The sequence below is a fragment of the Canis lupus genome, chromosome 19 (assembly GCF_003254725.2).
Source record: "Canis lupus dingo isolate Sandy chromosome 19, ASM325472v2, whole genome shotgun sequence".
NCBI classification, from domain to species: Eukaryota; Metazoa; Chordata; class Mammalia; order Carnivora; family Canidae; genus Canis; species Canis lupus.
In genome coordinates this window covers 38,881,140-38,898,055 of record NC_064261.1, presented here as the reverse complement: position 1 = coordinate 38,898,055, position 16,916 = coordinate 38,881,140, and the positions used below count along the sequence as shown (strand labels likewise).

Sequence of the window (16,916 nt, the reverse complement as noted above, 5' to 3'; positions counted from 1 at the left end):
TCTTTTTCTCCTTAAAGCTAATTCTAAAATTCCTTTCTTAAATCTAAAGACAGTGAGAGACAAGACAGCATAGTCATTAAAAGCACAGACTCCAGGGCCAAACTGCCTCAGTTCAAATCTATTACTAAGCGTGGAATCTTGAACAGATTACTTAACTGCTTGTGCTTCAGTTTCCTCAACTGGGAAGCATGGATAGGAGTTGTTGCAAGGGTAATAGCTAAATCCTGTAAATCACATAGCACTGTGCCTAGCCGTAAGGAACCCTCAGAGCTCCTAGGTGTGGCACACACACGCACACCATGTCTACACAATGGCATATTATGCAGCCATAAAAAAGAATGAGATCCTGCCATTTGCAACAACATAGATGGATGTAGAGAGAAAGTATGATCTTAAATAAGTGAGACAAGAAAAGACAAATATCACATGATTTCACTTATGTGTGGAATCTAAAAAAACAAAGCAAGTGAACAAACAAAGCAAAAGCAGACCCATAAATCAGAGAATGAACTGGTGGTTGCTAGAGGGGAGGAAATTGGAGGGGATGGGCAAAATGGGTGAAGGGAAGTAAGAGATACAGGCTTCCAGCTATGGGATAAATAGGTCACAGGGATGAAAGGCACAGCACAGGGAATATAGTCCGTGGTATTGTGATAGTGCTGTACAGGTGACAGATGGGAGCTACAGTTGTGTGAGCACAACATAACGTATAGACTTGTCAAATCACTATGTTCTACACCTGAAATTTATGTAACATTGTGTGTCAACTATACTTCCAAAAAAAGTTAGCTCCTTCATGGATTATTTGTAGCAGCCGCAGCACCTTTGCAGAAGCCTGACTCTGCCCATCCGTGTCAAATAAATTCTAGGATGCTTTAAAAATATGATTGCTTGGACTCATGCCATAGTCTAGGTTAGTGGTGCTCAAACTTTTGTTCATGTAGGTTATATCTATTGATATTTACTGTATTTGAAGTTAAAATGGAAACACTTAAAAATATTTATTAGTTAAGGATAGTAGTAATAAACCCATTGTTGATATTCATGTCAATAACTTAATTTTATGAAACATATATAAAACAAGATAACATTTAGTGAGGAAAGTTATCAGTTCCTTTTTTTAAAGAGTTTTTTAAAAGTTGTTTATGAAAGAGAAAGAGAGAGAATGCAGGAAGGAGCAAAAGGACAGGGATAAGCAGGCTGTGCGCTCAATGGGAGCCCGACTCAGGCTGGACCCCAGGACCCTGGGATCATGAGTAAATCAAGAGTCAGTCACTTAACTGACTGAGTCACCCAGGCACCCCTACATTGTTTTACATTTTTAGCAGTTTCTCTAGAGTCTTAATAGAAGACATTAGGATTGTCATATCTGTCTGTCCCTGGGAAACAGCATTGTGCAGATACTTTTGCCTTTGTGCATCTCCTGAAGTGGTTTCATGGGCCCTGTGAGAATCTTTGGCCTAGGTAAAGTAGTGTGAGTTTTTGAGGAAAAACTTGCTGAGATTATGAATACTTATGTTTGATCTACAGTATCAAATTTCTAATCTTTATAAGTATAATAAAATACTATTTGTAACCTATTGCATTCATGAGCCAGCCTACTGAAAGAATGCCTTTTTCAAGATAATTTAGGTTATAGGTTTTACACTAAAGGAAATAGAGATAGAGATAGATGGTGGGCCGTGTAACAATCTCTCCAGTGCTAACTAACAATTAGAAGGGATTGCTAGAAGATTAGGAGATGACTAGGATTGTGAATGCCAGAAGCCCCATGCTGCCTCTGCGGTGGGACCACAGCAGAGAGAGACACCAGGAAGGAAGGCAGACCGTGAACCATGCTCCTCTTTAAGGCCCGGACCCCTGTCCACTATGTGGAACCACTGGCTGTGGAGGGAGTGCCAAGGCCTCTCCTCTGCTCACCTGGAGGCAGGCCTGAGTGCCTGAGCCACCTACATCTCCAGTGTGGGGAGGGCGCCAGGCCTTGGTTCTCAGACCACCACTCGAGAATAACAGAGAACTGGTCCCCAGAGGGGATTGAAGGTCGAGAAGCCAAAAGGCGGACACCAGGCAGAGTACAACACAGAATTCAGAAGCCCTAAAACTCCTTACATTTTTCATTCTATACGGTGAAAGCTCTGCATCCTGGATCATCTGATCAATGGTTTTACCCCTCTGGGTGGAAATAGGAAAGAAACTGCAAAGTCCTGGTGTCCCAGCCTCACTGACCTATCTTACAGTCTCAGCACCCAGCCTGTGTCGCGTGGGCCACCTCACCTTCTTGACATCTCTCTTCATAGTGTCAAGTGCATTTGTATGACTGATCTGAATACTTACATGTCCCTTTACCATAAAATGTAATTCAATTAATCTTCTAAACATGAGACACTAAGCGAAGGACACATTAACAGGTCTTTTCACAGTGATAAGGTGAGCTGAGGTGAATCTGGAAGGAGGAATTTGGATAAAAACCCTAGTACCCTGCCTAAAAGAAGACCCCCTAAAAGGAAGATCAATAACAGATGTTTAGCGTCCTACGTTGTAGTAACAGTATCCCTCTAAAGAGCTATTCTTTTTTTTTTTTAAGTTTTTATTTATTTCTTCATGAGAGACAGAGACAGAGAGACAGAGACACAGGCAGAGGGAGAAGCAGGCTCCCTGCGGGGAGCCCAATATGGGACTCAATCCTGGATCCTGGGATCACGCCCTGAGCCGAAGGCAGATGCTCTCAACTGCTAAGCCACCCAGGCGTCCCAAGAGCTATTCGTTTTAGCCAGAATCCCAATTCCTTATTCAGATTTTAGAGTAACCATTACATGTCTAATGTTTGAATCAATATGTTAAGTACTTTCGTGTGTTTTTTCCAAAGTGATTATGGAAGCTGTAACTTTCTTTTTAGCTGAGAGGATTAGAATATGGGTTCAGCTTTTGTTGATAGAATAGATTTTTATGTGCAGAGGTTTTTCTTCGCCTTTATAAAAGAACTACTTATGTTTAAACCTCCTGTTTAAACCCTCTACATGGTATTTTTTACCCTTTAGAGAGAAAGCAGTGGAGGCATGCAGAGAGCATGGGGAGCCCAGCCCCTCTCTGCGCTCAATGTCCATGCAGGGCTGCTGTGTGGGTGGACTCCTGTTAAAATGTGCCACCTCCATTTATCTTTTAGGAGATTGGGAATATTGCGCCATAATATGATTCTTTACTTTTTAAATAATTAGTAGTGCCTACAGACAGGATGGATTAATAATGCCTTCCTAATCTATAATCAGGAAGGAAACCAGATGAACTGCAACTTCATTCCCTTGGATATAAAATTAGACCTTTGGGAAGACTTACCAGCAAGCTTTCAGCTGAAACAAAATCGCTCCCTGGTAAGAACAGTCCTGTGTGTTTGTTGTAAGTTAAAATCTGTTGAGTAATTTAAGACCATTTTAGGTTTAATAAAAGCAGAGTTGCCTCATGGCCTGGTGCAGAGTCAAATCACTGGTCGCATTTTCATCAGTCCAGGCACTGCCATGATTTACCTTGGTGCTGAGAATAAACGTGAGTGAGATCTGTTTCCTTGGTGAGTGATCACACCTAGAGTTGCTGTTTCTGTGGATAGAATTATCCTCACATCGTTTAATTTCTCATTCACAGGATTAGCAACTGTGATATTTGTATCTGACAGGAGCACATTTTATCTCTGACAGTTAAGTTCTAGCGATGACACATTCTGAGAGCAGGGACGATGCTGTGCCGGGTGACTCTGGCATCGTCAGAAGCACCAGCATACAGCTGTAGGCCAAGTACCTGCTCAGGAAGCCTCAAGCCTGATCTGTGGCCCACTGATCTTCACTGCTCAGAAATGTCAACATGTGTGGGGCTGACGGCATGCAGTGTACCATTTTTTACAAGAAAATAGTGATTGTTTCTGCTCTTTGAGTGGAAATCTAACATTGCCCATGGGTCAGCTGCACCCATCTTAAAGGAAGAGGTACCAGTGAGCTGTTTTCTCTGGTATCATCAAATCCTGATTCTCAGATTGCCAGATAATAGCCAGTTACATATAATTGACCAATAAGTAGGATTAATGGCAACCCTGGTAAAAATGTCCCAGCTTTATTGATGACTGTTTTCCTGGGGTAATTCAGGTAGTTGGGTACAAAGCGATTCTCAGATGTTACAGTGAAACCTGCCACCACTGTAAGACCTGCTCTCCCCAAGACCGGTCTTGCCCTGGCCTCTGCAGGCTTTGTGCTCCTCACAGCTGGGCCTCCTTGGGTCTCGCTGAGCACATTGCTGCCATTGGTTCCTATGTGCGTCCGGGAAATATGCTGGGCATCCTGAAATGGGTCTTTATAGAGTCTTTAGGTTGAAAGAGACCTCTGCAGAACTGGCCATGATATTTTACAATAAAGCTATGAAGAAGCATCAAACTGAAGAAAGCCTTAAATTGTGACATTCAGAAGCCTCTTTGGAGATAGAATACAACAGCAGTTTTCTGATGTGATAAGGGGCTTTACTTTCAAAGGAAAATGCCTGGTGTGCTGGTAACTCTTTTCATTACCTCATTTTCTGCCAGATTTTGAGGTTTGTTCGAGAATGGAGTAGTCTAACTGCCATGAAGCAAAAAATAATCAGGAAAAGCGGGCGGCTGTTCTGTAGCCCAATTCTTGCTTTGGAAGAAATCACAAAGCAACAATCCAAGCAAAATACTACTAAAAGGTATGCTTTGTCTTTCTTTTTTATTTTGTAGATTCATTATTGGTCATGGTTATTTCTACGGGTAATGGGGGGATTGATCTGAGACATTTTATGTAACCACTAATGAAATCTTTTAACTAATGATGAGTTAAGAGAAAAGCATACATAAAATAACAGCTTATTTTATAGCAACATAATTAGATATTTTGTGAATTTCATCCAATCTGCTGGAAAAGATTAGGTTTTCCAGGTCTTGGTCACCATGAGTCTCACTCATGAGGAGAGAGGCCAGAGTCATAGGCTTTGCAACCTGTGACCTGCCAAGCCGAGGATACTGTTTAACAACAGGAAGGCGTTTCCCTGTTAGAAGAGCCTCTGCCCTGCACTCCCAAAGCGTGAATCTGGGTGCTGTGCAGCAGGGGAGCTGGTCCTGCTTGACCACCAGCACCCAAAGGATCAGAGGGAACTATTATCGTGCCCATGGTCAGAAACAAAATAAAAGGAAAGGTTAGGTGTGTCCTTCTGTAAGTGTTTTACCTTAATCATTACAGGTTTCTTTCTAACCTAATCCAAATCTAATCTAAATCTAATCTAAACTAATCTAAACTCACTTTCCTTTCTTGGCATCATAATCATCTCTGCCCCGTCCATGTATCCCCCTTGTGGGACCTCGGGCCCCCTTCTCTGTAGACTCTTTCCTCATCATGAAGCGGTGATGCTCAGTCAGCTATTCTTTGCCCGGCTCCTGCTTGGAAGAGATCACCAAGGACCAAACTGAACGGCCACATGGCAGCACAAGCCCCTGGAGCTCCAGCTGTTTCCACACACCAGTACTGTGTCTTTATCCTCACACCCCCTCAGTTTATGATCTCTAGCCTTTTCCATGCACACAGGTGAAAAATGTCCATCAGTAAGTGAGAGATTGCAGTTGATCATATAGCTTATATCCCTATACAGTGAAAAATCCCTCAGCTGTTGCAAAATGTGGCATATGGTATATTCATATGTGAGAATAGAGAATGATACTTGTGATACATTATTAAGAGTAGAAAGAAGTATAAAAAAAGGCTGGAGATACAGATATATGTAATTGCTGTTATGACATAGAAAGTGCCTGGAAGAAAAAAAAAGAAAAAGAAAAAGAAAGTGCCTGGAAGTGCCCTAGAAACTCTTACCAGAGGTTTCTCTAAGACGATGGTTCTGAGCTGGGGGCAGTTTTACCCTCCAGGATGGCAATGTTAGGAGACCTTTTAGTGTGTTACGATTAGGGGATACAACCATGGAGCATTTAGTGGCTAGAGGCCTGAGATACTGCTGAAAATCCTACAGTGAACAGAACTGCACTCCCAAACAGCTACCTGCTTTGAAACCTCAGTAGTACCCCTGATGAGGGATCTTGTTGTAGACCACGTAAAAGGGGATTTGTGGAGATGGTAGGGACTTGGTACTTGAGGCCTGGATCACAAACTCATATGACTAAAAGTAAAGCAGGAACCATAAATGAACAAATGAGATCAAGTGTAAAACCAGAGAAGATTGAGGTGGGGGGCCGGGAGAAGTATGGCAAACTGGAGAGTGCCTACCCCATCTGAAGTCATTCAAATTCAGATTAAAAAGTAAAATACTATGTGAATCAATTAAAGGCCTTTGACTAGTTGGATTTGTCCGTGAGCTGCCAGTTTGGGACTCACCTAAACTCTTCCGTACTGCTTAAATTTCTCCCATGTGTTACTTTATACTAAAAAAAAAAAATATTTAAAATATATGTGTGTGTTGATACGTATAAATACACACACACGCACACACCCTTGCACTACAGATATCCACTCATGTGTAACAAAAAGCATGATGCCTATGCTGTTTCTCTTAGTACTTCTTCCAATTTCCTACGTTTTCTCATTGTCATTACCACTGTCTTAGTTGAACTATTGGTCTTCTCTTGCATGACCTTAATTTCCTTCTTAACTAAATTTACAGCCCACTCCAGCCATTTCTAGACTTGTGGCATTATTTCCTTCCCATCACACATAGATGATAACTTAAAAGAACCACCTGAGAAAGGTGGCCCATCAGGTATAAAAGCAAAAGTCATGAAATCAATATAAATCAAAGTCAGACACACGGCATTGTCTATAACATTTTATGTAGATGATATATTAAAGCTAAAATGTGTGGTAAGCAGCATAGTCAGTATTCAGATTTGTGTCTTTGAGCAGTTCTGGCTGCAGTTAGGAGATCAAATGGGTGGACTTGAAGTGGGGAGGCAGCCTGCATTAGCTTTCTATTGCTGCCTTAACACATCACCACAAACTCAGCAGCTGAAATCAACAGAAATTCATCAGAAAATCAGAAACAGAAAATCAACAGTTCTGTACATCAGAAGTCTGAGATAGCTCAACTCCTTTCTCTTCTCTGGATTTTATAAAGCTGAATTCAAGGTGTTGGCTGGATGGACTCTCACTGAGAGTCTGGAAAGAATCCTTTTCCACCCTCATTCAGGTTGTTACCAGAACTCAGTTCCCTGTGATTATAGGACTTGGGTTTTTCTTGCTGAGGGTTGGGACTGCCCTTAGCTTCTTGAGGCTTCTTTCTATTCTAGCACAGGGGCTCCTACACCTCAGGGCCAGCAATGGTGTGTCAAGTCCTTCTTGTGCTTAGAATTGCTCCCTTTCTTTCTTCTTCTTTTTTTTTTTTTTTTTTTTTTTTTAGATTTTATTTATTTACGAGAGACACAGAGAGAGAGAGTGAGGCAGAGACACAGGCAGAGAGAGAAGCAGGCTCCATGCAGGGAGCCTGATGCAGGACTCGATCCCAGGGTCTCCAGGATCATGCCCTGGGCCGAAGGCAGTGCTAAACCACTGAGCCACCTGGGCTGCCCAATGCTCCCTTTCTTAAGGTCGGCTGATTAGTAACCCTAATTACATCTGCAAAGTTCCTTTACAACACGACCTAGAGAAGTGATGCACTGCATTCCAGAGACAGGAATGCTAGAGATAGATGGTTAAGATACTGCCTCCCATGCAAGAGACTATTAGGAGCCATGGGAAGGGAAGAAAGATGAAGAGAGGTGTTAGGATGTAGATCTGGAGACCTTGGCCACTGATCAGAGATAGAAGGAATGAGGGAGGGCTCCAGGCAGATGGACTTAGCATAAAGAGCCATGAGAACGAAAGCTGTGTACCTGCTGAGGGGTGTGCTTCAGGGAAGTGTGCGGGTTCTTGCTGGACAACCCCAGCAAGTCCCAGACTTGGAGTAACTGTCTCTGAAAGCAAGTGTGAAAGATCAGGCTACACAACAGCACTGATTGGAAGTCTGTATGAGGAGCGGGTGGACAGTGGATGCCTCGCCTCCCGCTGTCCTACCAGTTTACTTTCTACTGAAAACTGAACCAGAGAGACATCGGCCTTGGAAACACCAGGCTTAGTGGAGATAAAGGGAGAGGCGTTACATTGGAAACCAGCACTTCTCGGGCCCCTTTCTCCACTTCCAGTTTCTCCACTCCAACATACTAGAAACCACATTTTACTTCCTAGCAGAAAATTAGAGGATTCTTCTCTGAAGAAAAAAACAAAAAACAAAAACAGAATGGCCTTAGAATAAAGACACATGGATACTAATTTTAAGCAGTGACTAGATCTCCAGCCAGATTATCCTATAGTGGCATCCACCAGTTCACAGGACCCATCCAACCTCAGAATTTGCAATTAGCTTTTGAGTAGCTCAGTCTTAAATGTGAGTGGAAGCCAAGATCATCACCAGGTACTGTTTCTGAGTTCCCGTAAGTCAGAGGCAGGCCTGCTTCCCTTGGGGCCCTGTTAGGTTTATGATGCCAGGGGTTTATTTTGACCCCCGAAGCAAGTCAGCACCTAGAGCCCAGCACTGTTTTTTTCACTGTTGTGGGCCACTTCCCACACACTCTTCTTTTCTTGCAAAATTTGCCATCTTCCAAAGACTTCCCCATCCAGGAATTACTTTAGTAGACAATATTCTCCCTCCCTATTTGTGAAAATTGGGATTTGCCATAATCCTTTTGAGAGGTGGTATACTTACATCAACTTCCCAGCAAACCTCACTGGAAAATTAAATGTTGGTAACTCACAACTGTGTTTGAAAAGTTGCCAACCTCCCGCTTTGGGGCTGATTGATCTGTTTCTTGTGGTTTCAAAATTTTGTGCTTAAATCTCTTGTAGGAAAAAAGTTATTTTTAGTTCTTAAGTCTCTGAATAGATTTCTCAGCATCTTTTAAAGTTACTGAATTAGGTTTCTAAGCTTTTAAACATTGAATAATACCTGAGGCAAGGCTTAATATCCCCTTGCCCCTCAAAGCCAGGCAGTGTTTGAGTTCATTAGAATCCACTGAAATACTTTAGTGAAGTGCTTTTGTCAAGGGAATAAAATGGTTGAAGAATTGGGGAGTAGGGGGACGTGGGAAATTTAGGAACCAAAAGGGCAAGTTAGAGAATTCTGAAAGAATTTGCTGTGATTCCTTTTTTCTTTTGCTTCAGAACAACACACCAGTAGAAATTCAAATATATGAAAAGAGAGGCACTCTTAATAGGAAAAGTGCAGATTTAAAGCTATAATGAGATGTATATCACCATTAGCAGAGATGTTTTTAACTGACATATCTTGTGCTAGTTTAAGTGTGAGAAAACAGGTCCTCTCCTGAATTGCCAGCAGACCCAAGGGAGAGAACAATGAGTCAAAATCTATCCAGATTTAAAGCACCCAAGACCTCTGACCCAGCAATTCAGCAATTCTGCTTCCAGAAAATTTACTTACCATGTGTTTAATGTGTAGAAATATGTATAGGGATATCACAGCATTGTTTTGATAGAGACTAGAACAGCCTAAATGCCATTAATCAAAACTGATTAAACATATGGTTTATTCAAATAATGGAATAACATGCAATCATTAAAAAAAATAGGGCAGCCCATGTGTACTGATACGGAAAGGTCTCAGAGGTGTATGTGTAGGTAGAAAGAACAAAGTGGAGATTAGTATTTTGTGCTACCATTTGTTTTTAAAAATAAAAAATATAATGAGGAGTGACTGCAAATAAGTACAGGTTTCTTTTTGGGATGATGAAAATGTTCTGGAATTAGTGGTGATGGTGGAGAACCTTGTGAATAAACTAGAATGTACTGAAATATAAACTTTATAAGTTTTATGGCATGTGAATTATGTGTCAATAAAAAATAAAAGGTATAACCTATACACAGAAAAGAATTACTTCTAAAAGGATGTATCAAAAACTGGTCATAGAGATAACTTTGGGGTAGGCAATGGGGATGGGCGGTAAACTTGCTCTTCACCATATACACCACTACATGCCTTTTGAGTTTTGATATATGTACATATATCACCTAGTCAAAAAACTAAGTTTATAAAAAGAAGCAAATCTGTTAATTATTAAATCTACTTTAATAGAAAAGCTAATTTCTAACATTTTACCCACAATTGCACAATTCCATCGTGATTTAACTTTAATTTTATTGTCAAGACACCAAATTAAGAAGTACTTGAAAATATGAAGAAATTCATGTTTAAACTAATTAAAAAAGAAAAAAACTACAATAAGTGTAAACTACCAGAGAAAGTGGGCCATGCTAATTAGAAGGAATTAATTGGGTAATTGCATTTTACCTACTTAAATTCCCCCGTCACCTTTAATTGGAATAGCTTTCCTCTTTATTTCCAGTCCCTAAACCATTGTGTGGTATCGATAGTGTTGTGTAATAAGGTTCTGAATCCCACATCAAGACTGGCTTTATTTCAGTGGAAGATTCCATAAGCCCTGTATGGCTGATAATAATGGAAATAGCCTTAAGATTATAGAAGATGTGATGGAACCTAGTTAACTAAAAAGAGAATCACTGTACCCGAGTATGCTGCTACACTGTTAGAACTGATCAAGGTGATTTGAGGATCCCTCCTGAGGGGTAAACATGCAGTGAGAGATTCTCGGAAGCAGCTGGGCAAGCTGTTTATTCATAGCTGTCAGTTATGCATGTATTTGATAGTTTCTTATTCCTACACCCACACCTTTTGTCCCCTAAGTGAAAACTGGTCTAAAGGATACTGATTGACTCTTCAATGTCTTAGAAAAGTAAATCTTGAGAAAACCAATTTGGAACAGAGATATATTTTACACACTTGGAGGCCAGTGGAAAGGTAGGAAATATTCCCTAATTAATGTTAGTATCAGCACCATGAAGACTCCTGTCTTGCCTCTTCTCTTGCTTTTACAAGGAGGAATGTGAGCATGAAATAGAGACAATCTTAGAGGTGAGAGAGGAAATCTACTTATTAGCATGTCATTGTTTTAGATACATTACCAAAGAAGATGTTGCTGTGGCCTCACTGGACAAGGTGAAGAAGGATGGGGGCCATGTCCGTCTGATCACAAAGGAGTCTGGACCACGAGATCCTTCTACACAGTAAGGTTTCATTAACGAGGACATAGTGATACTACATGTACTCCTTTAAATTTCTGTATTTGTATTTATGCTCTTACTTTACCTTGATGTGGCTGCTTATAGGTCAGAAAGAGCTTTCACAATACGGTAGCTCCTCCATCCTCCCAGCAACCCTGTGAGGAATAGGATGTCCTCACCTTAGAAATCAGAAGGACCCTGAGACCAGGTAGACCAGGTGACTCACCCAAAGACACTAGATGTTCCCAATCATAATCTCTTTTGATCACAAGGAGTTTTTCTTTTAACACTTCTAATAGTCACGGAAAATAGGAAGCAGTTGTTGTAATTCCATGTAGGACTTTTCAACATAATTGAGTAATGTACCTTTTCCTTTTAATAAATTGAGTGCATGTCCTGTCATGTGTCATTTCTCATTTTAATTCAGTCAAATCTGAGTTTACCTGTAGGAGGCACATATTTAGCAAGTCTAATGTCCTAGTTCCTAAAAACACTTAGCACCTTGGCTGTGTCACTCTATGGGTGTGACTGTTTGCTGGAGGCCAGCAGGGGCTGCCAGAGGACATCATGGAAGCCTTCGTAATGGCCTCTCTGTCCTGCCGAGGTGTGTGGCCTCACAGCAGAGCATGGTGGCCCCAACTTCAGGTGGAGTCTTATATTCAGCTGTCTTTTCCCAGCCTGAAGAAGCATTTTCTAACTTCTCATTTTCCTACTTCTCCAGATATTTCAAAGTCTGATTGTTTAACTTGAAGATATCTAAATTCCCAAGAGAGGCAGCATATTTTTATTCAAATTGCTTTTTTTTTTTTAACACACCATTCTTTCCTTTATTTGGCATGGGGCTTCAAGTGCTGACTATAGCTGTTTTGTTTCCATGCCGAATCACAGTATCTGGGGGTCCTACATTTACTGTTTATCAGTATTGAAACTTTGAAGACTGTTCATTATATGATGCAGTGACTATTTACTAGTGTAAGTGTTTGCTACTTATTCCATGTTTTGCTCAATTCTAGAAAGTTCCTTGATGACGGAGTGTGTGTCCCATTTCTAAATCCCTGCATAGCCCAAGCCGATCTCACTGTGAAGCCTTCTATATCCAAAGGCTATCTGCAAGCTGTGGATAATGAAGGAAATCCACTTTGCCTTCGCTGTCAGCAACCCACTTGCCAAACTAAGCAAGAGTGTAAAGTGAACGCTTGGGATTCACGGTTTTGCTCTGTGAAATGTCAGGAAGAGTTTTGGATTCGATCTAATAACAATTACCTGCGAGCCAAAGTATTTGAAATTGAACACGGTGTGTGTCAGCTATGTAATGTGAATGCACAAGAACTGTTTTTATGTCTGAGAGATGCCCCAAAAAGTCAGAGGAAGAATCTTCTGGACATTACCTGGATCTCAAAGCTCCCATTAGAACAGGTAAATTATAACCATGTGGCTGATAGAAGGCCTCATTGTACTGAGTGATGAATACTCACTTTTTAAAAAACTTTTTAATATGGCAGTTTCTGAAAATGTACATACGAAAGTAGCATAATCAACCCACAGACCCATCACCCAACTTGAACAGTTATCAATACTTTGCCTTCGTTTTCATTTCTCATCTCAGTTCTTTTTTTCTCCTAGAATTATTTTTTTAAAGATTTTATTCATTTATTCCTGAGAGACACATAGAGACAGAGACATAGGCAGAGGGAGAAACAGGTTCCCCGTGGGGAGCGTGATGCGGGACTCGATCCCAGGACCCCAGGATCACGTCCCGAGCCAAAAGCAGATGCACAACCACTGAGCAACCCAGATGACCCTCTCCTAGAATTATTTTAAAGCAAATTCCAGACATTTTCTTTTCTTTTTTAAAGTAAGGCACCTAGGTGGCTCAGTCAGTTAAGTGTCTCAAAATGTCTTTTTGCAGTTGTTCAAATTAGGAACACAATATGACCCACACACTGCTTTTGTTCATTACATCTCTTATGCTCCAATTAATCTATAATATCACCCCATCCCTTTTTTTATACCATTGATTGTTCAAGAAACTGGATCATTTGCCTGTAGGATTTCCCACATTATGGATTTGTCTTCCTGTATCCTCATGGTATTATTTGACATGTTTCCCTATCCCCCTGATTCCAGAATAATAGTTATTAGATATAGTGGCTTAATTAGATTCTGATTAAATTATTTTGGGAAGAGATCTTAACAGATGATACATTCCATCAAGAAGTACCTATGGTCTCACTGTTCCACTTTTCCTGATGTTAGTATTGAATGACAAGAGACAAACAGATAACCCCAGAATGTAGTTATTACAATGAGAAGAAAATATTTCTGTTCATCTCATTATAAAATGTAATTTTAGCAGAGCAATTTATTTAAAAATATATTATTTTTAGAAAACAGTCATCAATATTTGCCATTATTTCCAAAACTCAACTGGTATCTAATGTTGTGATCTAATCAGTTCTAAGTTTCAAACTAGAACTAAATATATAATTCTGTAGTATCCTTAATTTTAAAAAATCTCTCCTGAGCCATTCTCTCCCACTAAAATAATGGATAAATTTCTGCCAGTTGGTCAAATCAGACATTTTTACTTGCCTAAAACCACCAAATAATGATGGAATTAATTAAGCATCTCTGCAAAGATGAATTAGCATGACTTTGAGAGCTAGGGAAATACACTATTTCCTTCATGATACCCAGAGTTCCTGAAATATCCTTTTGTCTAATTGGTGAGGGACACACTGTACCCATCCCAGGGGTGTCAGCCAGACTGCATTTACTGTCTGCTGCCTCAGAGCAGAGTCTTCCAGAAGACACACAGTGAAAGAACTCAAGGACTTCTTGAAAGCAGCCTGTCCAGGAATGCAGAAGTTATAACATAGTCTACTAAAGCAAAAGTGCTCCAAGGCTAGGGAGCACCACAGGGTTCATATTGGGGAGGATCAGCCAGAGAGGGAGTGATTGTTTTAAGAGTTAAATTCAAGATGTTGAAGACTGACCCCAAGTGATTGGTCAGGGAATTACTAGGAGGAATAAAGAAGGACATCTGGATTAGAGTCCATCAGAGGAGAGACTTGAGAGCAAAAGAATTGGTCACAAAAAGCAGACAAAATGGATTTTGTTTTCCTAAGAACGAGTCATTTTCTTGATGCACAAGACTGCCATTTGTAACTGCTTCTAACAATGCCAGCCTCAGCTGGACAGTTTACCACTCCAGCTTGCTGCCTCTCGGAGCTTCTCTCGGGCTGGGCACTGCTGATCAGGTCCCTCTGCCTCCACATGTCTAACAAAGTGCTTTAGAACTATGACACAGGTTCCCATGGCCCACAGCACACAGCTGATTTTAATTTCGTCCTTGTCCAAGACCATGCCAATAAAAATAAGCTTCATACTCCTCTTTATCATACTGAAAAAACTGCAATGCTGTGCAATGAGCTGGTTTTACTGCCTCGGGCAAAATGTTAAAATACATCCCATTTTAATGTAGGTCATCACAGATAAAATATAAAGTGTATACATGTGAGCCAGCCTAAATAACGCTGCTTTACGTGCACATCTTTGTTTATTCCAGATATGCCAATGATAGAGGTCTATCATAGAAACTTCATTCCAATCCATGGAACTGGGGAGGTTCCCAGATGAATCGCATAAAGGTTCCGGGTGACAGCTGCTAATATTAAACTTTCACTGTTTATAGTAACAAATGAACTTAGGTCAATAATTAAAAATTATTTGACTCAGTAATATTCAGAAGTTTTTATTTCTAGTCCGATCTTATTCTTTTCATAATTTTCTTTTAGTGACTATCTAAACTAGCTCAAAGGTGCAGAAGCAAGTAATTTTTCCCAATATGTCAGGAGTCTTGGTATTTTATACTTGCTTGTAATTTTTTCAAAATGGGTTAGGTAAGGGAAAAAGAACTTTTTCAGAAACATATTTTATTGCTTTCAAATTGCTAACCTAGAGGCTTTTTTCCTATTCACAATAAAAGCTATAAAAAGCCATCCTAATGTATTTTTCACTGTGATTTTGCTGTATAAACATGATTGCACCAGGCAAAACCAACAGTTCCCACAGCGTATATTGAAAAGTGCTGATCTTGTGTTCTTACTGCAGCTTAATGAAATGATAAGAAACCCAGGAGAAGGGCATTTCTGGCAGGTGGACCACATCAAGCCTGTGTCCGGTGGAGGAGGACAGTGCTCCCTGGACAACCTGCAGACCCTCTGCACACTGTGTCACAGAGAGGTGAGTGGGGCTCTACAAACCCATGTGTCTTCATCCTGGAACAGCAAGTAGAAAAGTGTGTATATAGGAGTGGGAGGCTGAGTGGATGAATCTGTATCCCTTGTCCGGGATGCGAGATGCCTTTTTTCCCCTCATCACCTGAGTTTCCTCTCGAGGCTGATGTAAGTTCTCAGTCTCAGAGAGAAGAGAAGTAGCTTTCCTTTGAATTCATTTTAGGACAGGAAATTGTCACCACCACCTAGAAGAAAATTAATGTAACTCACACAATATTGAAGAGACCCACACCATCAACTTTAAAGACTACTGACCGGGGGCACTAACATATGTTTGCATTTGCAGCTAATGTTCTAATTTGTTAATGTTCTCTAAAATGTCAGAGAACATTAATAAATTCTTTCTAGGACCAACTCAGTTGAACATGCAACCATTACACTCCTGGCCAAAATGCAAAACCTGTTCATCTTGGCACCCTTTTGAGCAATTACCTGTAGTTTAAAGCAGGAGGGAAAAATATAACAGTATTATTAAACAACTAAGATGAATTTTTAACAGGCCATCTAGCTAAAGGATCTCCTGATTAAAATTTTCTTAGAAAGAAGCATACATTCAATATATAAATTTGTATCTTGCTTTTCTTACAATCATGGCAAGATTTAAACATTTTCCCATGTTCCCATGATAAGCATTCATGTTTATCATCCAAAATGGCTACACATTATTCTACTGAGTATATATATGTCTACTATAGTTTATTTAGCCATTCCCATACTGATCAGCATTGAAGTTGTTTATATTTTCCGTTTACACACTATTCTTTACTTTTGGAGGTTGTTCCTTAAGATAGATTCTCAGATATAAAATCATGGAGTCGGAATCATGTAGTAGGAATTCACCTTCAAGCTGTTTTCCAAAGGACTGTATTCTACTACTGTCTTTCCACTCCGCCGAGGGAGAATAATGGCCTGCCACTATTTTGTTTACCAAAGACACTGAGGTTTTTAAAAAATGCTCATCAGTTATTTACACTTTTGAAAACTGTTCAGATCCTTTGCCAGTGTTCATGTTGTATAAGCACTCTTAGCCTTATTTCAGTATTCACAAATAGAATTTTTACATAAATAGGATCTTGTAATATAAGGGGTTTATTTTGTTTTATTTTTAGTTTTAACCCTCTTTTTTCTCCCCACCCCATCCAACTGGATAACTTCATATTTACATGAACTTCAGCTGGGGAAAAAGTCCTCTGATTCTCAGCTGTGAAAATTATTAGCACATTCAAGCCTATAGGAGAATTAAGAGAGAGCAAAAGGAAAACCCATCCTTTCTATAATCATTTTAGGTTCACATGAGAAATTTTATTTGTGGGGATAGCAGAAGAATTCCATTTTTGATCTACCTCATTTTGTTTTTCTGCATTGGCTTGGGAGTGGCTTCTGAGCCCACAGAATAGGAAGCAGGTAGGCCTTACACACACCCCTTTGTGAGAAATCACAAGACACCGTATATATGCCATCACTTCAATAAGGAGAATCAGGGCATCCTGTAGTC

General features: G+C 40.2%; 2 protein-coding genes across 13 annotated transcripts in view; one reads left to right on the top strand and one right to left on the bottom strand.

Annotated features, from left to right (window-relative positions):
- The window catches only part of ZRANB3 (zinc finger RANBP2-type containing 3), a 297,959-nt gene that overhangs the window by 279,940 nt on the left and 1,103 nt on the right, over positions 1 to 16,916 (top strand). For 5 of the 6 annotated variants that reach the window (XM_025430464.3, XM_025430474.3, XM_025430454.3 and 2 more), the window contains 5 exons: positions 3,267 to 3,368; positions 4,562 to 4,704; positions 11,016 to 11,126; positions 12,137 to 12,539; positions 15,237 to 15,368. In XM_025430464.3, coding sequence (XP_025286249.1) covers positions 3,267 to 3,368; positions 4,562 to 4,704; positions 11,016 to 11,126; positions 12,137 to 12,539; positions 15,237 to 15,368 — 891 coding nt within the window. Of the gene's footprint in view, positions 1 to 3,266; positions 3,369 to 4,561; positions 4,705 to 11,015; positions 11,127 to 12,136; positions 12,540 to 14,691; positions 14,865 to 15,236; positions 15,369 to 16,916 lie in introns of those variants that run through there. The other variant, XM_025430483.3, reaches the window with a different exon arrangement.
- The window catches only part of RAB3GAP1 (RAB3 GTPase activating protein catalytic subunit 1), a 143,972-nt gene continuing 141,917 nt past the window's right edge, over positions 14,862 to 16,916 (bottom strand). For 5 of the 7 annotated variants that reach the window (XR_003129266.2, XR_003129270.2, XM_035702248.1 and 2 more), the window contains one exon: positions 14,862 to 15,606. Coding sequence is in view for 4 of the 7 variants with exons in the window: in XM_025430520.2 (XP_025286305.1) it covers positions 15,544 to 15,606 (63 nt within the window). In the remaining 3 variants the exon portion in view is untranslated. The remainder of the gene's footprint in view (positions 15,607 to 16,916) is intronic. The other 2 variants (XR_004807040.1, XM_025430528.2) reach the window with 1 other exon arrangement.